At 49.4% G+C, this 24,831-nt stretch overlaps 2 protein-coding genes across 8 annotated transcripts in view; one reads left to right on the forward strand and one right to left on the reverse strand.

The window, feature by feature from the left end:
• VPS16 (VPS16 core subunit of CORVET and HOPS complexes) lies at positions 1–22,954 on the reverse strand. 3 transcript variants are annotated; one of them, XM_049100751.1, is made up of 25 exons: positions 22,800–22,921; positions 19,978–20,032; positions 6,431–6,519; positions 6,106–6,203; positions 5,896–6,024; positions 5,674–5,818; positions 5,433–5,548; positions 5,215–5,337; positions 5,030–5,085; positions 4,595–4,684; positions 4,397–4,491; positions 4,216–4,292; positions 3,623–3,754; positions 3,374–3,501; positions 3,196–3,231; positions 2,898–3,006; positions 2,630–2,764; positions 2,428–2,536; positions 2,239–2,336; positions 2,046–2,153; positions 1,660–1,737; positions 1,379–1,548; positions 1,199–1,295; positions 406–509; positions 1–290 (listed from the first exon to the last, which is right to left on the reverse strand). In XM_049100751.1, the coding sequence occupies exons 3-25, from the start codon at positions 6,498–6,500 to the stop codon at positions 146–148; spliced, it is 2,448 nt and encodes an 815-aa protein (XP_048956708.1). In that variant the 5' UTR covers positions 6,501–6,519; positions 19,978–20,032; positions 22,800–22,921; the 3' UTR covers positions 1–145. The 3 variants fall into 3 exon arrangements, with proteins under 3 accessions (XP_048956708.1, XP_025325285.1, XP_048956707.1); XM_025469500.3 differs by lacking the exon at positions 19,978–20,032 and having other exon boundaries at positions 22,800–22,954; XM_049100750.1 differs by lacking the exons at positions 19,978–20,032; positions 22,800–22,921 and adding an exon at positions 9,382–9,538.
• PCED1A (PC-esterase domain containing 1A) overlaps positions 22,504–24,831 on the forward strand; it is a 5,537-nt gene continuing 3,209 nt past the window's right edge. For 4 of the 5 annotated variants that reach the window (XM_049100752.1, XM_049100755.1, XM_025469504.3 and 1 more), the window contains exons 1-4: positions 22,991–23,428; positions 23,723–23,867; positions 24,376–24,455; positions 24,565–24,803. In XM_049100752.1, the coding sequence (XP_048956709.1) occupies positions 23,744–23,867; positions 24,376–24,455; positions 24,565–24,803 (443 nt within the window). In that variant the 5' untranslated portion in view covers positions 22,991–23,428; positions 23,723–23,743. Of the gene's footprint in view, positions 22,762–22,990; positions 23,429–23,722; positions 23,868–24,375; positions 24,456–24,564; positions 24,804–24,831 lie in introns of those variants that run through there. The other variant, XM_049100753.1, reaches the window with a different exon arrangement.

A 24,831-nucleotide genomic window follows, 5' to 3' on the forward strand; every position in this document is an offset into this window, starting at 1 on the left:
TAAAATGTCCCAACTTTATTTACAACCAGACCCTTGGCTCCCACCCCACCCCAACTTCTCAGCTCAGCTCGGCTCTGAAGAAGCTGGATGAGCAGTGATGCTTCTGCCAAGCCTAGGGCTCAAGGAGATGTGCAGGGGGAGTCCCTCACTTCTTCTGGGCTTGTGCCCTAGCCCGCTGAATTTTGTCGGCTGTAGCCCCATCTGTGGCTCCAGTGCAGTGGGACAATACGAGGCTCAGCTCTGCTTCGTTCCGGTGCTCAATGGCCACATCTGCAGCCTGAGCCACATCCCTGTGGTTTGAGCAGGAGGGGAGAGGGTGTCAGGCTGCCCGAGGGCACAAACTGTGCTCCTCATCAGCCCACTGGCTTGACCACCCAGCACCCACAGGGTTCTCAGCTGACGTACCCAACGAGAAGCAAGGCCTTGACCTTCTGCTCGGGACCCACTCGGGAGGCATACTTCTTGGCCTCATACTTGTTGTGCTGCTTCATGCAGATCTCGACAAAGGGCTTAGGAGAAGGTGGGGAGAAGAAGATAAGGCAGAGCCTTCCTGTCCTCTCTTATGAACAAAAGCCCAATGGATGCATGGTCTCTGTGTATTTCATATACTCCTCCGTAATCCTATTCCAGCCCTGCCCTGACACACGTAGGATAGTTGTGATCTCAACAGTCTCAGGGCAGGAACCACCTACACCACAGGTTTGTTAGAGCCTTGAGACCAGTTTATGTCCATGTGGCCACTCCATGATACACTGCTATCCTCTCGCAATAGGAGTCTCTTGCCTTCTCAGGGCCTGTGTTTTCTCCCACAGCTGTCCTTACCCCACCCACCTGCCATACCACTGAATCACCTGCCACAGAAAACAAACCCCTTCGGTCTCCACTGCCTCCTGGACATGCCCTCCCAGTGCTCCTCCACCCACCACTCACACAAGACTTTCCCTTAGGCACATAGTGCCTGCTATGGGCCTCCTTGGAGAAAGCAGCTCATTCCCTCTCCGGCCAACATCTACAGGCTAACTCGGGCCCACTTGCCCACAGACCTGGCCCATAAATATGTGGACATGGGAAATACCTGCTAACTATGTGGGACAGCTGAATAGATGAAGGAATGGGACATCTGCCTATCCCAGAGCCTGGTCCCCTCCCCAGGACTACTCTCTCTGGAGGTGGGCTGGATGCAGGGCCCCTGCCTCACCAGGTAGCCAATGGGCGATTTCTTGCTCTTAGAAAATTTTTCTAGCTCCTCCCAATCTTCCAGATCTGCCAGGGCGGTCAGCTTCAGCCACCAGAGCCTGCAAAGAAGCTGGGTTTGCAAGTATTGTGGGACAGGCAGGTGGTCCCAGGATTAAACCTTCTGGGCCCAGCCCTCATCTACCTCTTGTCCGGAATGCGGAAGTCACGTGCCAGCTGCTCTGCACGCTTGCTGTGGCCGCCCAGGATGAGGGTGGTGACTGTGTCGTGCAGAGACAAGTCCACGAAGTGGCCCCCCAGCTCATCTTCCAGGCGCCGCTGCAGCCGCAGGAGCCGCATTTGATCCTCCGTGGCCTGGGGCGGAGATGGAGCAGAGATGAGGCCAGATGGGGCTGGATGGGGCCAACAGGGACAAGGAAGCAAGACGAGGCGCAGAGGAGGTTCTCAGAAAAGAATGAGGCAAACCTTGGCTGCAAACTCATTCTTGGCCTTGTAGAAGGCATCGGCTGCTGTCTGCAGAGCTGCGACTCGCCCCTCAATACGCTACAGGGGCAAGAAGGGAAGCCTGAGCTCATGGCACCAAAGATATTAGCCTTTCCTGTTCAGGCTACACTGCTCTCCCCAGTCCCCGGGCAACCAGGGCCAGCCTTCCCCACTGGGTGTACCACTGCAGTGTCCCTAGTGGGGAGGCTAGCTCCTCTGGGACCAACCACCATCCTGGTCACATATCTTCTTAGACTCTTCCACAACAGTGAGGACCAGATAGGGGTGTGTACCAAATAGGAGGCCCAGATCAGGAGCCCAACCCGAAGCTCAGCCCACAGGCCCCACCCACTCTGTGGACCTCAGACCTCCTCTGCAGCATAGCTGGCTCGGATGTGGAAGCTGCCCAGCTCCTGGTGGTTGTCATCCTGATTGTAAAGGTCCTTCAGTGTCTCTAGCTCCTGATGTTTGCAGAACTGGGGCCATGGACAGGCAGTCAGTCAGCAAGGCCAATTTAGGGGCTCGTGAGGCTCCATCCCCACCCCTACCCAGGGCACATACTTGTCGGTACAAACTCAGGGCCATGGGCTGGTTCCGAAGAGTCATGAAAAAATCTCCTCGGTTGAGCTCATTCTTCAGGTGCAGCAATACCGTGAACACTAAGGAACGATAAGACGGTGTGGAGACTCCAGCCTGGTCCCTTGGTTAGTTCAGAGGCCTCAGCCTTGGTTTCCCCCAAACCCTGCTCACCCAGATCAGTGTCCCCACTCTCGATAGCCTTGCTCAGTGCCAGTTTGCTCCTCTTCATCTTTAGGAGAAGGGGTACCTGCTCCCCAGAGCGTGGCTCATACTCCAGCAGCTGTGGGCAGGGAGAAAGGCACAGAGAGAAGGAGCTGGCCCGGGGGGCCTCATACCAATGTCAGGGCATCTGGGGAGGACTGGGCGCCCACACCTTGATGGCCAGCTCTGTGCGGCCACATCCATAGGCCCGTGCAGCAATGTCAGAGTAAGAGACGCCTGGTGTGTCCCCCAGTTTCTGGTTAATGGCCCGAGCAACATCCTCGTCAGACACGTCTTTCTGTTGCACCTGCAGATGGAGGGGGATTGTCACACACACCTGGATCTCACCTTTCACCCTCCCCCTTCAGCTCTGCACTTCGTGTTTCCTACATCTCATCAGGGCCTGGAATCCTCTAAATGCCTTGAACCCACATCCTCACCTTATAGCAGGCCCAGTGGGCCAGGATCCTGCTGACACCCTGCACTTCAGGAAGGCGCAGGTACTCGCAAATCTGAATCGCCAGTGGGTAAAGCCTCCGCAACACAAGCCTGGTAGGCAAGGGGATGAAGGGTACAGGGATGAGGTGGGATAGGAGAGGGCAGAGCGGCCCCAGCCTGCCCTCAGGCCTCCCAGCCCCCAAAGAAATGGATGAGGAGCCGTGACCACAAGAAACCACCAGAGGCTGTAATGCCTACCCACACATAGCCCTCCTCCCAGAACCCTGGGGCTTGCTGTACCTGTCCAGCAGCACCTGGATGGTGAGCTGCTTATATCTGCATTTTACTTGGTTAAGGATCCAGCTGAGGGGTGAGCCCTATTTGCCCAGGACTTTCAGGCAGCATTTTCAGCCCCCATCCCTGCCTCTTCCCCAGCCACCACTGGCTATAAACATCCTTGAAGCTTGCTTGAGGATACTGGCTATAAGTGAGGGGGATTCCGATGTGATAGTCCCGAATGGCATTTAGCACACGCAGGTCCTGACACATGCGCACGAAGCTGTCAGGTGGAAATTTGTCGAGGAAACACTTTCCAAAGGAGGCCGCCTAAGAAGAGTCAGAGGATGACAGAGGAGATCTTTACCACCACCCCCCACCTCCCCATCCCTCCTACCAGCACACTCCCTGCCCAGCAGCCCCTCCCCCCAGCCCTGCTGTCCAGGCCAACCCTGAGCAGACTCTTCTGCATGTCTGGCCGGTGCTCATGTCCCGCAGCCTCAATGCACTGCTGCACGGCCTGGGTCAGCTGGCCCAGCTCCTGGATCTCCCGTAGGTACTCATCTGCCTTTTGGCTCTCTTTCTGGGGGACAGAGAAAGTGTGCCAGGGATGGGGTGCCATGATAGAGAACAACCCCCATGTTTGGTTCCCCCATCCTTGACTGTGGTTCAAATGGGCTGGTATGGAGGGACTGCAGAGGCCAAAGCTCAAACCCCCTCAGCCCACAGTCCACCTGAGGTACCCATATACTCCCAACCCATATCAGCCCACAATTGCAGGAAGGGACCTTGACAGGAGCCCTGAATGGTGCCTGGGTTGGGGATAGCAGGGGTTCCCTGCACGTCCCCATTACCACATGGAGGACATCATATCACTCCTGTCTACCTGAGCTGGCTTTCCCCAGCCCAATGTCCTGCCTGGAGTCCTCTTTTGACAAGCAGCTCCTGGCTGAGTCTACCATGCCCAGGCAGAGGCACGGGGCGAGCCAATTAGGAAGGGAAAGGAGAACATCCTGGGGCCAAGGAAGAAGACCAGGGCTTTACCTCATACTCTTTCTGGGCCTCCAACAACAGTGCCCCGGGGGCCATTGAGGCAATTTTGAAGATCTCCTCGCTGGCCACTAGGGGAGGAAGTTGGTGAGTGTCGGGAGGGCAGGGAAACCTCAGCACTGCCTCAAGGCCCTGATCCCGCCTCAAGTCACACTGTGTTCTGGGAGGGCCTCACCTGGAACCTCATGCAGGAACTCGTGGGTGCTACGAGAGAAGATGCGGACCCCATCCAGCTCAGGCACCAGGTAGGAGTCTTCATCCAGCACAAATCTGAGCTTGGTCAAGGTTCCCAAGAGCACGCAGAAACGGGGCAGGGCAGGTGACCCTTCCTCTCCTTTTCCCTCCCACCCCCACAGAAGCCCTCCAAGGATACTGGATGCTCTCGGGTGCATCACCCACCACCATTAGACGCCTCTCCCATGCCACCACGACAGCCCTCTCTTTGCTGCGAGGACGGCTGCACCTGTGGACAGCATCACACACACATCTATGACACACACAGGATATTGGGCCCATGGCCACGTCTCCTGCTGTCCCCTTTCACTGCTTATGTTGCTTTACCTTGAGATAGCCCTGCACATGCATGCTGCTCCCTAACCCGTTCCTCTGACATTGGCTTCCTTCTCCCCCTGTGCTGTCAGCTCCCAGGGGCATCTGGGGCCCACAGAGGGGCCAGGGTTTCCCTCAAGTAAGCCCTGGCAGAGATGATAAGATGCAAGCTCCACCTGGCTTGACCAGTAGACAGGATGAATCAAAGTGTTTTAGGAAACAAGGCTGCACCCACTCCCAGCATGACCCCCATGCTCACCAGACCATCTGCTTCGGGGGGGCCCGGATGTTGCAGTTGAACTCACACAGCTTCTCCTGAAAAGGTGCAGGGAATATCACGGCCCTGTCCCAGGAGTCACCAATCTAGTTAAAAAGCTCTTCCCCCACCACTAACAGATCTTTCCTGGATAAGGCAGGGTGCCCCATGTTGTCCAAGGATCACACCTTGAGTGATGATGTCCCCATCCAGATGTAGCCTGTGTCTGTGAAGAGTGCCAGATGTCGGTAGGTGAAGGAGACAGCCATCTGCAGGAAGCTGCTCACTCCTGGGGCCAGGCCAGGGAGCGTCTGAGACAGGCCAGGGAGAACACAAGATCTTTTTTCAGAGCTTCCCCCATCGCCTCCCCCAACCCTTCCATTTCACTCCCACTCAGGGCCCTCACCACTGCGGAGCAGGCTGCGTGGTCGAGGAGGTAAAGATCAGGCCCCACAGCCAGAAGAATGTGTGCAACTCGGTCCTGGCACAGTGTGGTCCAGCATGAGGGTGCACTCTGCAGACCTGTGGCCAGGGAGGCGGACAACTTCCAAATGACCAAAGCCCACAGCTTCTGCCTCTGTTGGCCCCACAGACTGGATGCCCTTCTGTGGGCACTGAAAGGCTATCTTAGGGATGTCAGGGCTTACCTGGCACCTCTGGCATCCGGCGAAGCTTAAGATCTCCCACGTTGGCACTGAGGGTGAAGCGGTGGGCCCCGGTGAGGATGGCCAACCCTGAACCAAACTCAGTATGGAAGATCCGGGCATCTAGAACTCGGTTCTGGAGCACCTCCTGGGAAGAGGGGCTGTGGGTTGAGGGAGCCAGAGTCACAAATTCCACCCCTTTCCCCAGCCCCCTGAGGCCCCTACATTGCCCATGCTGAAGTGTCTCCGGAAGTCACCATGAAGTCCGTAAACCAGTACTACACCATCTTCCTGCACGCAGAGCAGCTCCTCCTCAGCTGACCAGCCGAGGGACACCACGGGCCCACTCTTCCACTGTAGAGGAGAGGGAGGTTCCTGAGGCTGTCCTTAGGACATAGATGCAGCCCAGCCCCAAGATGGGTCAGGAGTGCTCACCAGCAGACTGGCCAGAGGCAGGCCAGAAGCAGAGTAGATCTCAAGCACTGGCCGTATGCTTGTAGCCTTCTCCTTCCGCCATGGGTTCCTCAATAGAGCTGTAATTTAAGCAGAGATTTTCTGTCTAGCTCCCCAGGTCCACCCCAAAGGAAGCAAGCTTCATGAGAACCAAAATTTAAATCATCTTGGCAGGGGGTGAGAGGTGGGAAGGAAAGAGGGCTGGCACACATTAGCAAGAACAACCCAATAGCAAGGCCCCCAGGAATCACGGACATTGAGTTCACCCCATTGTCCCAGAACACACAGTGGTAGAGGCGTGACATACCAATAGGGCCTCCATAGGGCGCAGCAGCTACCAAGCAGTCCCTGAGTTCCTCCTTCAGGTCCCAGTCCATGCTGTACAACTCATATTTCCTGCCCATATAGAGGCAAGCAGAAATTAGCCTTCAAATGACCCTGCATCCACATGGGAGTGAGCCCAGAGGAACCCCTACAGCCTCTATTTGTCCTTCACAGAACAGTCTGTGAAACAGGCCTCCCACAGGTGGGAGAGGGTGATGATTGGAAACAGCTCGGGCAACGGACCACATGCATGCTTAGGAATGGCAGACGACAGAGCAGAGGGTGTTAGCAGGCCAGGCTGTGGTTCTTAGGGCAAGGGTCCATGGATGGCAGGAGCTTCTGGCACAAAAGATAGGCTGTGGGGCCAATATCCAGGGCACAAACTAAGGTAGGACTAGGGTTGGGTGGTTGGCTTGGGCCTGCATTCAGGGTCTCTCAGGGCAGTCAGCTTTTCTTCTATTTCTGGTTCTTAACACCAAAGCGGGTCGTAGGCTTTATAGACCTCAACACTTGCTGATCATGAACTCAGTTTTATTTATTTATTTATTTATTTTCTTAAATTTTATTTATTTGTTCACGATAGACGTAGAGAGAGAGAGAGCCAGAGACACAGGCAGAGGGAGAAGCAGGCTCCATGCCAGGAGCCTGACGTGGGACTCGATTCTGGGACTCCAGGATCACACCCTTGGCCAAAGGCAGGCGCCAAACCGCTGAGCCACCCAGGGATCCCCTGAACTCAGTTTTAGAGGTACTGAGTTAGCAGTGCTTGAAAGAAATCCCAGAGGAGCTCATCAGTGAGTCCAGAGCTGCGGGGACAGAGTCCTGGGCTGGAATGTCAATATCTGAATGTTCAGCTTATGTGAAGTAACAGAAATCACAAGCTGGCATGAGATGACTGCAATCTGAGATGGCCTTGGCTCACCAAGAGTGTGTGCATCATGAAGATGAAGTAGGAGGCCTGAGGCATGCCATCATTGGATGGCTGGAGGTAGGGAAAAGGGGATGGAAAAGGAGTGGGCATTATCCCAGGAAGCCAAGAGAAACCAGTATTTAAGGGGAAGGGGAGTGTTTCCTCTAGTATCATTTCGGAAGCCTTCCTGATAAAAAAAAAAAAGTCAGACAGATGCCTACCATTATCTTCTATTGACATTCTTCTTAGGGTTCTAGCAAAATAATTTAAGAAAAAAAAATAGAGGTTTATATTTTGGAGTTTGCTGCTATTCACAAATAACGTGATTGTCTACTTAGAAAATCCAAAGCAGGGGATGAGTAATGAACAAGAGAGCTCAGGAGGGTAGTCAACAAAAACCTACATATTTTCTATAATGATAAATTTTCTATATCATAACAAAAATCAATTAGAATATAACTTTAAAAGATCCTAAAATCATGATAGCAACAAAATTATGATATGTAAGAACAAACCTAAAAAAATTTTTTACAAAACAAAATCATGGGTGAGGGATGCCTGGGTGGCTCAGGGGTTGAGCGTCTGCCTTCAGTTCAGGTCATGATCCCAAGGTTCCAGGATCAAATCCCACATCGGGCTCCCCTCAAGGAGCCTGCTTCTCCCTGTGCCTGTGTCTCTGCTTCTCTCTCTGTGTCTCTATGAATAAATAAATAAAATCTTTTTAAAAAATAAATTCATGGGGGGGAGAAAAGAGAGGTGAACCAGGAAACTTAACTATAGAGAATAAACTAAGGGTGACTAGAGGGGAGCAGGTGAGGAGAAAGGGTTAAATAGGTGATGGGGATTAAGGAGTACACTGCTGTGATGGGTACCAGGTGTAAACTCTACACTTGAAACTAACATTACACTCTATGTCAATGAACTGGAATTTAAATAAAAACTTGAGGGATGCCTGGGTGGCTCAGCAGTTGAGCATCTATCTGCCTTTGGCTCAGGGCATGACTCCAGAGTCCCAGGATCTAGTCCCACACTGGGCTCCCTGCAAGGAGCCTGCTTCACCTTCTGTCTGCCTGTGTCTCTGTCTCTCTCTCTCTCACTGTGTCTCTCATGAATAAATAAATAAAATTAAAAAAAAAAAAAACGGGATCCCTGGGTGGCGCAGCAGTTTGGCACCTGCCTTTGGCCCAGGGCACGATCCTGGAGACCCGGGATCGAATTCCACGTCGGGCTCTCGGTGCATGGAGCCTGCTTCTCCATCTGCCTATGTCTCTGCCTCTCTCTCTCTCTGTGACTATCATAAATAAATAAAAATGTTTAAAAAAAAAAAACTTAAAAGAAGGGGCGCCTGAGTGGCTCAATCAGTTGGGTGTCTGCCTTTGGCTCAGATCCTCATCCCAGGGTTCTGGAATCAAGCCCTGTGTCGGGCTCCCGGCTCAGCGGGAAGTCTGCTTTTCCCTCTGCTTCTGCCCTTCCCCCCTGCTCTCTCTTTTTTTAAAAAAACATTTTATTTATTTATTCATGAGAGATACACAGAGAGAGAGGCAGAGACAAAGCCAGAGGGAGAAGCAGGCTCCTTGCAGGGAGCCTGATGCGGGACTCGATCCTGAATCCCGGGATCACGCTCTGAGCCAAAGGCAGACAATGCTCAACCACTGAGTCACCGAGGCATCCCTCTCTCTCTTTCAAATGAATAAACTCTTTAAAAAAAAGTGAAAGAAAAATATAGTTAAAAAAAATTTAAAAAATCAAATCAAATCAAAGTTTACTCAAGGATATGGAAGACATGGAGAAACATCCCAAAATGATCTATGAATGCATAAGAATTCCAATAACATTTTTTAGGGAGGTGGAAGCACAAATTGATTCTTTTCTTTTTATGTAGGCTCCATACCCAGCATGGGGCCAAGGAAGGGCTTGAAGTCATGACCCTGAGATCGAGAGAGACCTGGGCTGAGATCAAGAGTCAGAGGCTTAACTGACTGAACCACCCAGGCGCCCCAGCACAGACTGATTCTAAAACTCACTTGCAGGGCAGCCTAGGTGGTTCAGTGGTTCAGCGCCGCCTTCAGCCCAGGGTGTGATCCTGGAGACCTGGGATCGGGATCGAGTCCCACATCAGGCTTCCTGCATGGAGCTTGCTTCTCCCTCTATCTGTGTCTCTGCCTCTCTCTCTCTCTGTGTCTCTCATGAATAAATAAATAAATAATCTTTAAATAAATAAATAAATAAATAAATAAATAAATAAACTCAGAAAAAACAAGTATCATCTTAAACATAAAATGCTGGAAAATATTTTTAAATATTTTGAAAATAAGTGAACAGATCTATATCAGATATCAAATACACTATGTAAAAATAAAGTCATTTAAAACTGTTGTCTTGGCACAGGAAGAAGCAAATAGATTGATGGAAGAGAAAAAGAGTCCAGAAAAAGAACTGGGAACTGAGCATGTAATAAAGATGGCATTTCAAATTGTTGCAAATTGATCCTTGAAATGAGACAATGGGCCATATGGGAAGAATTGCAATAAACACTATTTCATTACTTAATCTCTACAATAAAATATTTTCCAGATAGAATTTAAGATTTAAGTGTTAAAGAAATATATAAAGCCATCTCAGAAGAAATCTTGGCTATTTTTACACTCTCAAAATAGAAACAATTTGTAAGCACACTATATAACCCAGAAGTCACAGAAAAAGAACAAGTCTAAATAAAAAGAACTTCTGTATACTTCTCTATATAAAAGGGCAAAAACAATACATGTTTTATATTTGCCTCTATTTGAAAAACAAGAAGTTCTGAAAAGATTTCTAAGAATCTAGTAACTGGTTATTGGTAGGTGAGGGGTGGAATCAGCTGAATAAAGACAGGGACGGATAGGAATAAGACTTTGAGTTTTTAAATCATATTAATGATTATTAGAATGAGTAATGTTAAAAAACTGTTATACACTAAAAAAATTCATGGAAAACAAACTAGGAAGACAAATGAAAAGGGAAAAAATGTTTGTGATATATATGGAGAAAAGGTACTTTTCTTAAAAACACAAAAGGCTCTAATTTTTTTTTTTTTTAAGATTTTATTTATTCATTTGAGAGAGAGCAAGAGCAGGGAGGAGAAGCAGAGGGAGAAGCAGACACCCCACTGAACAGGGAGCCAGACTCAGGGCTCGATCCCAGGACCCTGAAACCATAACCTGAGCTGAAGGTAGACGTTTAACCAACTGAGCCACCAGGTGCCCCAACTCTAATTAATTTTTGAAAATAAATATAAAACCAGGGATCCCTGGGTGGCGCAGCGGTTTGGCGCCTGCCTTTGGCCCAGGGCGCGATCCTGGAGACCCGGGATCAAATCCCACGTCGGGCTCCCCGTGCATGGAGCCTGCTTCTCCCTCTGCCTGTGTCTCTGCCTCTCTCTCTCTCTCTCTCTCTCTGTGTGTGACTATCATAAATAAATTTTAAAAAAATTAAAAAAAATAAAATAAAATAAATATAAAACCAAAAGAAAAATGGTCAAAGTCTATAATCATATTATTTTACATTAAAATATTTAAGAACTAAATAGGGGCACCTGGGTGGCTCAGTTGGTTAAGCGTCTGCCTTCTGTTGGGGTCATGATCCTGGGGTACGGGGATAAAGCCCCTTGTTTTTTTTTTTATTAAATTTTTTTTTTTTTTTTTTTTAATTTATGATAGTCACACAGAGAGAGCGAGAGAGGCAGAGACACAGGCAGAGGGAGAAGCAGGCTCCATGCACCGGGAGCCCGACGTGGGACCCGATCCCGGGTCTCCAGGATCGCGCCCTGGGCCAAAGGCAGGCGCCAAACCGCTGCGCCACCCAGGGATCCCAAAGCCCCTTGTTAGATAGGGAGTCTGCCTCTCCCTCTCCCTCTGCCCCTGCTCATGTTCTCTCTCTTGCTCACTGGATCTCAAATAAATAAAGTCTTTAAAACAACAACAAAAACAACAAGGGATCCCTGGGTGGCACAACAACCACAACAACAGCAAGGGATCTCTGGGTGGCTCAGCAGTTGAACGTCTGCCTTCCGCCCAGGGCGTGATCCTGGAGTCCCAGGATCCAGTCCCGCATCAGGCTCCCTGCATGGAGCCTGCTTCTCTCTTTGTCTAGGTCTCTGCCTCTGTGTGTGTGTGTGTGTGTGTGTGTGTGTGTCTCATGAATAAATAAATAAGGGCAGCCCTGGTGGCACAGCGGTTTGGCGCTGCCTGCAGCCTGGGGTGTGATCCTGGAGACCTGGGATCGTGTCCCGCGTCGGGTTCCCTGCGTGGAGCCTGCTTCTCCCTCTGTCTGTATCTCTGCCTCTCTCTCTCTCTGTGTCTCTATGAATAAATAAATAAAATCTTTTTAAAAAATTAATAAATAAAATCTTTAAAAAACAAAAAACAGAAAGCCCTTGAGAAAATATAAGCTAATGTTTTTATAATATAAACTAGGAAAGTCTTTCAGAGCAAGACACAAAATTATCAAATGATAGATTTTATTACATAAAAATTAAAACTCTGGGGCAGCCCCGGTGGTGCAACGGTTTGGTGCCGCCTGCAGCCCGGGGTGTGATCCTGGAGACCCGGGATTGAATCCCACATCGGGCTTCCTGCATGGAGCTTGCTTCTCCCTCTATGTCTCTGCCTGTGTCTATAAATAAATAAAAAATCTTTAAAAAAAAATTAAAACTCTGTACATTAAAAGTGAATACAGGGATCCCTGGGTGGCTTAGCGGTTTAGCACCTGCCTTTGGCCCAGGGCGCGATCCTGGAGTCCCGGGATTGAGTCCCACATCAGGCTCCCGGCATGGAGCCTGCTTCTCCCTCCTCCTGTGTCTCTGCCTCTCTCTCTCTCTCTGTCTATGATGAATAAATAAATAAATCTTAAAAAAAAAAAAAGTGAATACACAAGAGTCAACCAACCTATGTGAGAAGATATTTATAATGCTTCTAACAAAGGATTAATATGAAGACCATGTAAAGAGCTCCTTTACACACCAATGGAAACAACACAATGGAAAAGTAGTCAAAGAATATGAAGACATATCTACGGAGTATGTAAATATGAATTTAAGATTATTTTTTATGGGGTGCCTGGGTGGCTCAGTTGGTTAGGCGTCACCTTTGGCTTGGGTCATGATCTCAAGGTCCTGGGATTAAGCCCTGCATCAGGTTCCCTGCTCAGCGGGGCCCTGCTTCTCCTTCTCCCTTTGCCTCGCCTCCTGCTCCTCTCTCTCTCTTGCTCACTCTCTCTTTCAAATAAATAAATATCTCTTTTTAAAAATTATTTTTTATGGTTTGGCCATCTGAATGCCAAAAAAAATAAGGGGATAGGAGCATCCAATATTGCTGAAGATGTGGGAAAATGCACATTTTCCCACATATTAAGTGGGTATATAAACTGGTTCAGGCCTTATGGAAGAAAAATGAAGGGCTATCTCTCCAAATTTTAAATGTGCACACCCTCTGACTTAGCAACTTCCTTCTAAGATTCTAACTTACAAAAGTACTTGCACGAGCATACAAACATATGAATTGATTGCAGCACTATTTAGAATTTAAGAAGTTCTCCTCCAAATCATAGAAAGGCTTCCTCAAAATGGGGCTAGTTAGGGATGCCTGGGTGGCTCAGCGGTTGGTGTCTGCCCGTGACTCACGGCATGACCCTGGAGGCCCGGGATTGATTCCCACATTGGACTCCCTGCATGGAGCCTGCTTCTCCCTCTGCGTATGTCTCTGCCTCTCCCTCTCTGTGTCTCTCATGAATAAATAAATAAAATCTTAAAAAAAAAAAAGTGGGGCTGGTTAAATAAACTATGGGATGCCTGTTCTGGGGGAATATTATGTGGCCACTAGTAAGGTGAGCCTGTGTACTGACATGAAATGATCTCTAGATGTCCCGTTAAGTAAGAAAAAAAAAAAAGTAAGCTGCAGCTCAATAGGAACCATATGAACGCATTTATTTTATACAAAAACCGAGCACGTATTTTTGACCAGCATATTTACATATAACTACACGTATGTATGTACATACATAGAAAAAGAGAGACAGGAAGCTGCACTGAGCCAGAGACAGTGGTTACCTGTGGGGAAAGTGGTGAATGCAGGGATGTTGGAAGACTGTCAATTTTCAGATTTTTGCATTACTTGAATTTTTGATAACACATATGTAGTTTTTGACCTTTCCGTGATAGCAGACAGCATTTCTTTAGGCCTTTCTCCTTCACTGTGTGATCTTAATCTTCCTCAGTAGAGGGCACTTGGAGGAATCCTGCCTGAGGAAGGAGCTCTCTGACTGCTTCCAGTCCAGGCAGAGCCGGCCAGTAGCCAGGGTATGAGGACATCTCATGGTGCTCCGCCTCAGTTACGCAGCAGCAACCTCAGAGGTTCTCCCGGAATGGAGATCACCTTCCCACCGCTCCCTGGACAGACACCACACTCCTAGTCTCCTGCCCACACTACTTCTTGGGCTGCCAAGATGCCTGTCCGCTGGCCACCCTGCCTGAGCCCTTGCATTTCCACTGACCCCCCTGGCACACTTGGGCATCCAGTTTTTGTCTGTGGGACTCAGGCTACAGACACCACATGCTCTAGGGTACCTGTCTGCACCAGCGGCCCCATTCTGTCCTTTGCCCATATGCTTGGCTACCAGCTGCAGCTCACCTGTGTCCCCCTACCTCTGAACTCGAGAGAGTTACTTCTTGCTTGCCCAGCAACTATGGACAGCTCTGGCACAAAACTTGCTTTCTAGTGAGCTACAATTTTATTTTCTCCATCAAGATCTGAACCCCAATGTGGGGAGGGGGCTTCCCTTCCAAGTTTGTCATTCCTTGGGCACACTCCCTCAGCCCTAGGTGATTATACAAAATTTTCATATGTCTTACTCTTTTAAAAATATTTATTTATTTATTCATGAGAGACACAGAGAGAGGGGCAGAGACATAGGCAAAGGGAGTAGCAGGCTCCCTGTGAGCAGCCTGATGTGGGACTCAATCCCAGGATCCCAACCTGATCCAAAGGCAGACACTCAACCACTGAGCCACCCAGGCATCCCTAGCTATTCTCTTATCACAGTTTAATAATTCTTTATATTTACCAAACTTTCTCAGGTTAAGTCTCCCGACTGAACCCAAACTGATATAAATTGGGGGCAGGGAGTGGTCCAGAAGACAGCCCCCTAAAGATGTGATTTGGGGATTGGTTTGATTGTGTGTTTGGGCCTGAGTGCAGTACTGAGCTTCCTGTCATGGGAAACAAATGCTAGTCACCTACTGCATGCAATGGCATCACAGTTAATCAAGCCTGCAGTTTACTGTGGTGAAATGCCAAGTCAAACATGCACCTTTGGAGTGACTTCTGTGCCTGACCATATGGTAGTAATGATGATTATAAGGGCTGGGGGATGGGCTTGGTTATTGTGAGTGCACTTGGACAAAGAGAAAATGACAAGCTTGGGTCCATTAACTTTCAGCTCAAGACATGGCTCTGAGAAGTAGAAAGCTTCCATAACAGCCCTAAGAGAATCTCTTAGTTCTTATAGCCACACAGCTGCTACTGCTAAAAATCAAACACAAAATGTAATTGCATGGGTTGTTAAATTATAATAGTTGAATTCACCAACACACGATTTTTCATGTGAAAGTTAACAGCAGGGATCCCTGGGTGGCGCAGCGGTTTGGCGCCTGCCTTTGGCCCAGGGCGCGATCCTAGAGACCTGGGATCGAATCCCACGTCGGGCTCCCGGTGCATGGAGCCTGCTTCTCCCTCTGCCTGTGTCTCTGCCTCTCTCTCTCTCTCTGTGACTATCATAAATAAATAAAAAAAAAAAAAAAAAAAAGTTAACAGCATTGATCAGGAAAAGAATTGGAACCTGAAAATTGGCAACAGTGGAAGTAGCTTGCCTTGCTGTGTCCACGGAAACTAGCCTTCCACTGCTTGAAAACCCTGTGATAATCTCATGTCTTGGGAGCCTCCCTTCTGGGGAGGCTGGCCTGGCTAACACTACTGCTGAATAGCTAATCTGGCAACAGTAAAGACTAGTATCTGGTCCCAATATGGCACCATTCCTGGGGGTACCAGCCTGCAAGCTGATTATATATAACTTGACAAGGAAGAATGTGGCCATTAGCATTCAAACCCACTGGTCAATCTCAACTTTGCTCATAGTGGACAATCTGATATAAGATGCTTCATGATGTGGGCACCTGGGTGTCTCAGTGGTTGAGCGTCTTGCCTTTGGCTCAGGTCATGATTCTGGGGCCCTGGGATCGAGTCCCACATTGGACTCCCACAGGAAGCCTGCTTCTCCCTCTGTCTGTGTCTCTGCCTCTCTGTGTGTGTGTCTCATGCATAAATAAAATCTTTTTTAAAAAAAAAAAGATGCTTCAAGATATGATGCTGCATAAATACCACAGCATCACCTATGAAACGGTTCTGCCAAAAAGTTCAACCCTGAATCTATTCAAGCCTCTAGATCTAAAACACAGTTTCAGGAAATACAGGATATGACAGAGAATAAAGTTCAAAGGCACCACAGGGAAACAATGGGACAAATCCAGAAAGTGATTTGGTCTCTTAAACAAGTCAATGTTGGAACGCCTGGGTGGCTCAGCGGTTGAGCATGCCTTTGGCTCAGGGTATGATCCCGGGGTCCCGGGATCAAGTCCTGTATCGGGCTCCCTGCATGAAGCCTGCCTATCCCTCTGCCTACGTCTCTGCCTCTCTGTGTCTCTCATGAATAAATAAATAAAATCTAAAAAAAAAACAGAAAACAAAACAAAAAACAACACAACAAACCACACAAGTCAATGTCATGAAAATAAAAGATAAGGGTGGGAGTGGGGATAATAACATTCAAATTTACAAAACACTCAGGGCACCTGGGTGGCTCAGTGATTGGCCATCTGTCTTTGGCTCAGGTTGTGTTCCCAGGATCCTGAGATTGAGTCCCACAGGCAGGCTCTCTGCGGAAACCTGCTTCTCCCTCTGCCTATGTCTCTGCATCTCTCTCTGTCTCTCATGAACAAATAAATAAAAATCTTAAAAAAAAAAAGTTTACAAAAGAATTAAGAGAGGTAAGCAAACGAGTAATTCTAGTTTGGGTCTTGGTTTGAACAAACTGGTTATAAAAAGACCCTTTGAAGACAACTGGAGAAGGCTGAATAAGGACTGGTTGTTAGACGATTTTAAATGTTAATTTTATTAGGTATGAAATAGTACTGTAAAAAAGAAAGAAAGAAAGGAAGAAAGGAAGAAAGAAAGAAATAGTATTGTAGTTTTATAGGAAAGACTACCTTTTTATTCATTTTATTTTTTAAAAGATTTTATTTCTTCATAAGTGACAGAGAGAGAGAGAGAGGCAGAGACACAGGCAGAGGGAGAAACATGCTCCATGTAGGGAGCCTGACATGGGACTTGATCCCGGGTCTCCAGGATCATGTCCTGGGCTAAAGACGGTGCTAAACCATTGAGTCACCCGGGCTGCCCAAGACTACCTTTTTATAGGAAAAAATGTCATTTTTTAAAAGTGATACACATTGACATTATACCTGTAACATACCTTTTTCTTTTAAGTAATTTCCACACACAACATGGGGCTGGAACTTAGGACCCTGAGATCAAGAGCTGCATGCTCTATAGACTGAACCAGCCAGGCACCCCTATAATTTACTTTAAAATACAACAGAAAGGGACCCCTGGGTGGCTCTCTTGGGCGTCCAACTCTTGGTTTTGGCTCAGGTCATGATTTCAGAATCTTGGGATCAGCCCCGTGTCATAGTCAATGCAGAGTCTGCTTGTCTCTCTCCTTCCTCTTTTGCCTGCGCCCCCCCTCCCCCCGCCCTTGGCTCTCTCTCAAATAAATAAAATCTTTTAAAAAAGCAAAATACAACAGAAAAAGTATTTAATTCAAAAGATGTGTCCGAAAAAAATAAATAAAAAGATGTGTCCGGAGTCGGTTTTTAAATAGTCCCAAAAAAGCGTGTATAAGAGAGGGAAGAGAAAGATGAAAAGAAAATTAGTGTTGCTCTTTATTGCAACTAGGTGAGGAGTACGTGGGTGTCCATTAAATTGCTCTTACTGCTTATGTATAGTTGAACTTTTTCTTAATAAAATATTTTAACTTCCAGAGTGTTGAAGCAAATATTCCAATATAACAACAATTTTTAAGCCCAAGTGATGATGCTGTGTATTCACTCTACTCTTCTACTTTGTTGTATACCTGAAAATGTTCCTGGTAAAAGGTTAAATTCAATTCCCAAGAAAGAAGTGAGGACTCATCTCTATCAAGTGTTCTAGGAAGGCCTCAGATGAGGCCTAAGATCTGTCCACTGAAGTGTCAGATTGTCATGAAAAATAGGGTTGTCAGACCAGAGTAAATGGTCTTCAGGAAGAGAGAAAACAGAAGCAAATATAGATGGTGGCCTTTGGACCTTTGGCTAGAGCGTAGAGGAGAAAGATATGGTGAGAAGAAGGGACCTGTGGAATGGGGGAAGTTTATTTTTTTGTTAGGATGGGGAGATACAGATCAAATTTCTAGGACCCATCCCAGAGATAATGCAGTAGTAGGTCTGACCATGGACGCTCCAGCAGGATGCTAAGACCAGGACGACCATGACTTAGCCAGCATCTCAGGTGATCCTGATGCAAGGGGTCCTGAACAGCAGCTGGAGAAACACTGTGGCTGAGGAAGGATATGGGTGGGTGGCATATAGCTTCTGGGAGGACAGGGAAACAGGGGGATATCTCTCATCAGGCCAGGTTTGGTAGGGGGGAGCCTAGGCCCTCAAAGACTTCCAGTTCTCACAGGAGCACAAGATGATGTCAGCTGTTAGGAGGAGGAGCCAAGGAGATTATGATTATTTTAATTGTTTCTTTGTGTAATCTTTTAAAAGGAAAAGAAGAGTCCTTGTGATACATGTAGGCTGACCCCCCGACCCCGCCATAAGAGGACTAGGAGGGCCCAGTTGAGGCTGGTGGGCATCGATTTGCTGCAGGCCCAACCTGCCTGGCAGCACTTAACAGTAGCCTAGGCACAGGTAGAGATGATGAGTGGTTGGTACACTGGGAGGTGGCTCTGTGCCAGGCAGGGAAACCAAAGACAAAGGAACAAGGTTGTCAGGGAAAAGGCAAAAAACTGAAAGGACTATGCCTGTATTCCAAGCTGGACAGGAAAGGACACATTTATAGAAGGGGACTCTAAAAAAAAAAAAAAAAAATAGAAGGGGACTCTGCACACATATATGAGAGAACAAAGCATTCCAGGGGTGGGGATCCCACCGAGGTTGAAGGACAGGTATATCCAGAGGTATCAGAGTATCAGTGAGGACAGTAGCTTATGGTCAGATAGGGGGCTGCCTGAATTCAATTTTTCAGAGGCAAAGCAGTTCTGAAAGAGCACAAGTGCAGAGTGAAGGGTGGCTGATGTAGATAAAATCACTTGAAGAGAGCTCATAGAACCATGAAACCAGGTTGCCACTTAAGTCAGTATGGAAAGCGGCAAGAGCTGGGATGCCCAGAAGGCTGTCCAATCAAATAGCCAGTGAGGGATGTGGTTGAGGAGGTTGGCAGCAACACAGACCTGGCTGGGAAGGAGGCAGAGTCCCTCTAAGGGGGATAGGAGTAAGGGTCAGGGAGTGAAGAGCAACAAAGCACAGACTGCCTCCCAAGGTCTTTGAAGTAAAGAAAGTGTCTCAGGGACAGTTGGGGGACTCAAGCTGTGGCTAGAGGGTGGTGTGGCATACGGATAGGCAGAGTGAAGGGCAGCAGGGAGGGAAGCTTCTCAGAAGAGCCTAGGGGTCTGGACTTTTGTAAGGACAGTCATACCTTCAATGAGAAGGCCAGTTACACCTTTCTCCTCTACACCCAGGACTGAGAAGTGGAAATCTCAGCAGCAGTAAACAACCCTGGATTCTAATACCAGGAAACCACTTGCAACTAAACCTTGCACCTCTCATAGCCTCAGTTCCAGCCCCCTCCAGGAAACAATAAAGAAATCCCTGTGGCTATGCAGCTGAGCTTGTGGAACAGTATGCCCCACCACAGTGTCAGAACACCTGTGTGAAAATTGATGATCTCCAGCCTTTGCCTCTATGGTCCAGGCTGAACTACTGGACCACTGGGGAGGAAGAGGCACATCAGATCTAGCCTTGGGAAATAATCTATTCCAATATCCTCAGGCCCAGGAAAGCCCATGGTCACCCCTGAAATCCCCTGAAATCAATTCACCCCTGAAACTGACTCCCAATTTGCCTCAAAAATAAGTACTCCTGGGGCTCCTGCTGGCTCAGCTGGTGAAACATGTAACTCTTCTTTTTTTTTTTAAAGGTTTTATTTATTTATTCATGACAGATACACAAAGAGGGAGAGAGAGAGGCAGAGACACAGGCTGAGGGAGAAGCAGGCTCCACGCAGGGAGCCCGACGTGGGACTTGATCCCGAATCTCCAGGATCCGGCCCTGGGCTGAAGGCAGCGCTAAACCGCCAAGCCACCTGGGCTGCCCGAAACATGCAACTCTTGATCTCAGAGTTGTGAGTTTGAGCCCCACATTGGATGTAGACATTACTTAAAAATAAAATCTTTAAAAAATAAAAATAAGTACTACTGACGAACTTCTGTACCTTGTTGCTAGAAACGTAGAATGGTGTAGCTGCCATGGAAAATAGCCTGATGGTTCTTCAAAAAAATAAACACAGAATTACATGTGATCCAGCAATTCTATTCAGGGTATATATCCAAAAGGACTGAAAATAGTCTCAAAGGGACATTTGTACACCCATGTTCAGAGCAGCATTATTCACAACAGTCATGAAATAAAAGTAACCCAAGTATCCACTGATAGATGAATGCATAAATAGTGTTATATACATACAATAAAATATTATTCAGCCTTAAGAAGGAATGAAATTTTGACACAGGCTACAATATGGACAAGCCTTGAGGACAGTATGCTAAGTGAAATAAACCAGTCACAAAAAGGCAAATACTGAATGATTCCACTTACATGGGCTATCTATAGTAGTCAGACTCATAGAAACAGAAAACAGGATGGTAGCTACCAGGTCTAGAGGAGGGGGGAAAGTGGGGAGTCTATTATTTAATGGATATAGAGTTTCAATTTTGTGAGATGAAAAAATTCTGGAGATTTCATTGCACAACATGAATATACTTAACACTACTGAACTGTTAGAATGATTAAGGTAGTAAATTTTATGTTACATATATTTAACCACAATTTTTCTTAACCACAATTTTTTAAGGATGTATTTAGTTTTATTTAGTTTTTATTTTAGTTTTATTTTAGGAGAGGGGCAGAGGGAGAGAATCTCAGGCAGATGTCCCACTGAGTGGGGAGCCCAACTCAGGGCTTGGCCTCACAACCCTAAGATCACGACCTGAGCTGAAACCAAAAGTCAGATGCCCAACGGACTGAGCCATCCAGGCGCCTCTCATCACAGTATTTTAAAATGTTCATGATAGGGCAGCCCCGGTGGCGCAGCGGTTTAGCGCCCCCTGCAGCCCGGGGTGTGATCCTGGAGACCCGGGATGGAGTCCCACGACCTGCTCCCTGCATGGAGCAAGCTTCTCTCTCTGCCTGTGTCTCTGCCTCTCTTTCGCTCTCTCTGAATAAATAAACAAATAAATAAACCTTTAAAAAATAAAAAAATAAAATAAAATGTTCACGATAAATAATAAATAGTAATAATAATAATAATAATAATAAAATGTTCATGTTTAGGGACACCTGACTGGCTCAGTTGGTAGAACATGCAACTCTTGCCTTCAGGGGTGTTAAGTTCAAGCTCCACATTGAGTACAGAAACTACTTAAAAAGGAATGGCTCAGTGAGTGGTTGAGCGCCTGCCTTTGGCCCAGGGCATGATCCTGGAGTCCCGGGATTGAGTCCCACGTCGGCCTCCCTGCATGGGGCCTGCTTCTCCTTCTGCCTGTGTCTCTGCCTCTCTCTCTCTCTCTCTCTGTATGTTTCTCATGAATAAATAAATAAAATCTTTTTTAAAAATTACTTAAAAATAAATCTTAAAAAAAATGTTTGTGTTTATATGTTACCTGGCCCAACCCCTACTAAAATAGTCAATCTCAGAATGCCTGGGTAGCTCAGCAGTTGAGCATCTGCCTTCAGCCCAGGGCATGATCCCAGGGTCCCAGGATCGAGTCCCACATTGGGCTCCCTGCATGGGGCCTGCTTCTCCTTCTGCCTGTGTCTCTGTCTCGCTCTCTGTGTCTCTCATGAATAAATAAAAATCTTAAAAAAAAAAAAAGTCAATCTCTTTTCTAAGAAGAGTTTAAGAAATACATAATATATCTTGTCTCCTTTCTCTTATAAGGGATGTTTCTTTTCTTTTTTTCTTTTTTATTTTTTATAAGGGATGTTCCTAAAGTACCTAGTGTGTCCAAACTTTACTGGGCAACTACTATGGAACAGGCACTGTTCTAAAGATGCATTGGACATAGAGAGATAAACACAATCTTGGCCCTCGAGGAACTTAGTTTAGCAGAAGAAACCTATGCAAATACTGATCTACTGTGCCATTCATAACAGACGGTAATACTGGGCCATGTGAGGCCCAAAGCCAGCCGACTCTACTGCGATTGAATCAGGGAAGGTTTCAGAAAGAACTCTTGAACTAAGCCCTGAAAGAGGAACAAAAAATTCCCCAGTGAGAAAAAGTGGGCAAGACTGGTTGCAAACACGAGGAGCCATGAAATACCATGGTGTATTGATTGAGGTCCTGTAATTCTGTGCAACTGGAATACAAAACTTCGGTAGGAGGGGGCAGACGGAGGTGCAAATAGAGGCTGACTTTCAGGTGTTCCAACAGAAGGAATTTGTATTTTATCCTACAAAGAAGCGACGCCACTGAAAAATCCTTATCAGGCTAATGACGTGATCGGTTTACACTTCGGATCAACAGGCTAGGACCCTACGACTCCCGTGAGAGGCCTACCCCTGGCGGAGGGTCTTCACTTGCGCTGCCCCTGGATTCGCTCCCCTTCTCTCAGCCTTGGTTTGCTGTTACCCCGCCCGCCGCGCGATCCCGCCCCCCGCGGAGCGCCCCTGTAGTCCAACTTTGGCAGCACTTCCCCACAGAAGACTGGACACTCGCTGTCACCCGCAGGCCTTCTCCTTCAACGTGATCTGAGCCTTTCGGAGGCTGACAGATCTGGGTTTCAGTCTCGCGCTCTGCCCCTACTCGTGTGACCTCGGTGCTTGCCTCAGTTTCCTTCCTGGAGCCGGGGAAGGCCCGGCCCCTGGACATTAGGCGGCTGTACGTTAAGTGGTAGACGCCGGGGAAGAGCCGGCGAGGGGCGGACCCCAGCGCCCACAGTGTCGGGGGCGCGCGCCGCCGGCTCCGCCCGGAGACTCGAGCCGGTGGGCCAGCGAGGTAAGACGGGCCGTGGGCGGGAGGCGGGGGCAGCTCACCGGTAAAAGGCAGAGTCCCCGAGCGGGTTCCAGTTTGCCGTGTAGCAGTCCATGGCTGGTGCAGGCGGCGGCTGAGCAGCGCCGAGGGGACACCCGCCTAGCACGGGCTCCGGGCCGGCACTTCCGCTTCCGCCCGTCCGGGTCACGTGGCGAGGCTGCCGCCACGGCCATCACCACTGTGGGCAACTGTACTCGGCCGTCGCCGCCCCCCCGCCCACACCCGGGCCCGGTGCCCGCCGGGGTGGGCCGGGCCCCGGCTCCGGCCCCCCGGCTCCGGCCCCCCGCCGCGGCCTCCCCCGCCGCCTTCCTGTCGCCTCCGGCGCCGGGGGTCGCGCAGGGCGGGACATGGGTGACCGGAAGTGGAAGCTGTGAGCGTCGCCGCCCGGGGCGCCGAGGCTCGAGGCGCCGTCGGGGCCGCTGCGACGCACGCATGGAGAGCGTTGGGCTCTGGGCTGCGCACCGACGGCTAACCGGGACGCACGGGTTCTGCCGGGCGCGGGCTGCGCAGAACCGAGTGGCCTCCCGGGGCGCGGGAACATGAGGCTAGGCCTGAAGCCCTCCGCGGGCGAGGCGCGCGCTGCGCGGGCCTGCCCCGGGCACGAGTGAACCGCGCGGAGCCCCGGGACTCGGTAATTGGCGCGAGCGGGCGGGCGCGCATGCGCGGGGCGGCGGCGGGCACGTGGCGGGACGCAGGGCGGTGCCGCGCGGGAAGTGCCTCGGGGCCGGCGACCCCCCGCCTCCGGCACCAAATGGGACCGAGGCAGGCGCCACCATGGGTCGTACTGTGCCGCCGCCACCTCGCCTCCGTAGCCCTGAGCAGCCACGGAGGGGCCGGTGCACCTCTCATTTATCCCGGGGCGGGCCCTGGGGCCGACCTGTCCTGAGTCCCCGCCCGCGCGCGGCTTAGTAGCCTTTTCCCGCAGCCTGTCTTTGGCGGCGGAGGCATGGTCTTCTGTCTGGAGAACGAGGAGCCGCGCCTCCGCCTGCGAAGCGCCATGGTCCACTTCCAGGCCTCAGAAGTCCAGCAGCTGCTACACAACAAGTTCGTGGTCATCTTAGGGGACTCAAGTGAGTGCTCCTCTAGGATCGCAGTACCTGGCCCCGCACCTTCAGTCTGTTTTCACCATCCCAAATTTCCTTTCTCACCCCTAGTCTGTTCCAGTCCAGTAGGTTTTCTGTTTATTTCCCCATGCACCTTCCACAGGTGTCTTGGCAGATGTAGTCTGTCACATTTTTCACCCCATCCTTGCTCAGCATTTTTCTCCCTGACAGTCTCCCATGCTTTCCTTCATGGGAGCAATGGATTCTGTTGTCTGTCTCCTGGGTGACTTGGGCGACTTACTCTGCCAGGTGATCTTGGGCCACTTTGTACCAGTTGGTGGTGCAGGGCCAGAAGCAGAGGTAGTCCTGGGGTATTTTTTAGCTCACCTTTTTTTCCAGCCTCTGTGATGAGCTTCCACAGAGGTGGTGTTGAGCAGCCCTAGCTTTGGGAAGATGGGAGGCCTGGACTTGGGAGGAGCTGGGGTGGGCGAGGGTTGAGGTCTGTTTTAGCCTCAGGATCTCTATCTCCCTGCAGTCCAGCGGGCTGTGTACAAGGACCTGGTGCTCTTGCTCCAAAGGGACTCACTGCTCACGGCTGCCCAGCTGAAAGCCAAGGTGAGGGAAGTTTGGTAGTCATGCCAGTGGTGGGTGGGGCAAAGACCCTGTCCTGGCAGGGTCTTCCTCCCTGGCATGGGTCTGACCAGCTGGGTGGGGGGGTGGGCAGGGGGAGCTGAGCTTTGAACAGGACCAGCTGGTGGCTGGGGGTCAGCTGGGCGAGCTACACAACGGGACGCAGTACCGGGAGGTCCGGCAGTTCTGCTCGGGTTCTGGCCACCACCTTGTGCGCTTCTACTTCCTCACCCGCGTTTACTCCGAGTACCTCGAGGGCGTCCTGGAGGAGCTGACATATGGGCCTGCCCCGGACCTGGTGATCATCAACTCCTGCCTCTGGGATCTCTCCAGGTTGGGGCGGGGGGAGAGGGAAATACTG

The sequence above is a fragment of the Canis lupus genome, chromosome 24 (assembly GCF_003254725.2).
Source record: "Canis lupus dingo isolate Sandy chromosome 24, ASM325472v2, whole genome shotgun sequence".
NCBI classification, from domain to species: Eukaryota; Metazoa; Chordata; class Mammalia; order Carnivora; family Canidae; genus Canis; species Canis lupus.

Excerpts from the sequence above, each read along its gene's own strand:
- VPS16 (XM_025469500.3), bottom strand. The coding sequence starts at position 22,852 with ATGGACTGCTACACGGCAAACTGGAACCCGCTCGGGGACTCTGCCTTT. Across the intron at positions 6,520-22,799 it reads GGGGACTCTGCCTTTTACCG|GAAATATGAGTTGTACAGCA; the intron begins GTGAGCTGCCCC and ends CTATATGGGCAG. Across the intron at positions 3,502-3,622 it reads TGCAGAAGAGTCTGCTCAGG|GCGGCCTCCTTTGGAAAGTG; the intron begins GTTGGCCTGGAC and ends GACTCTTCTTAG.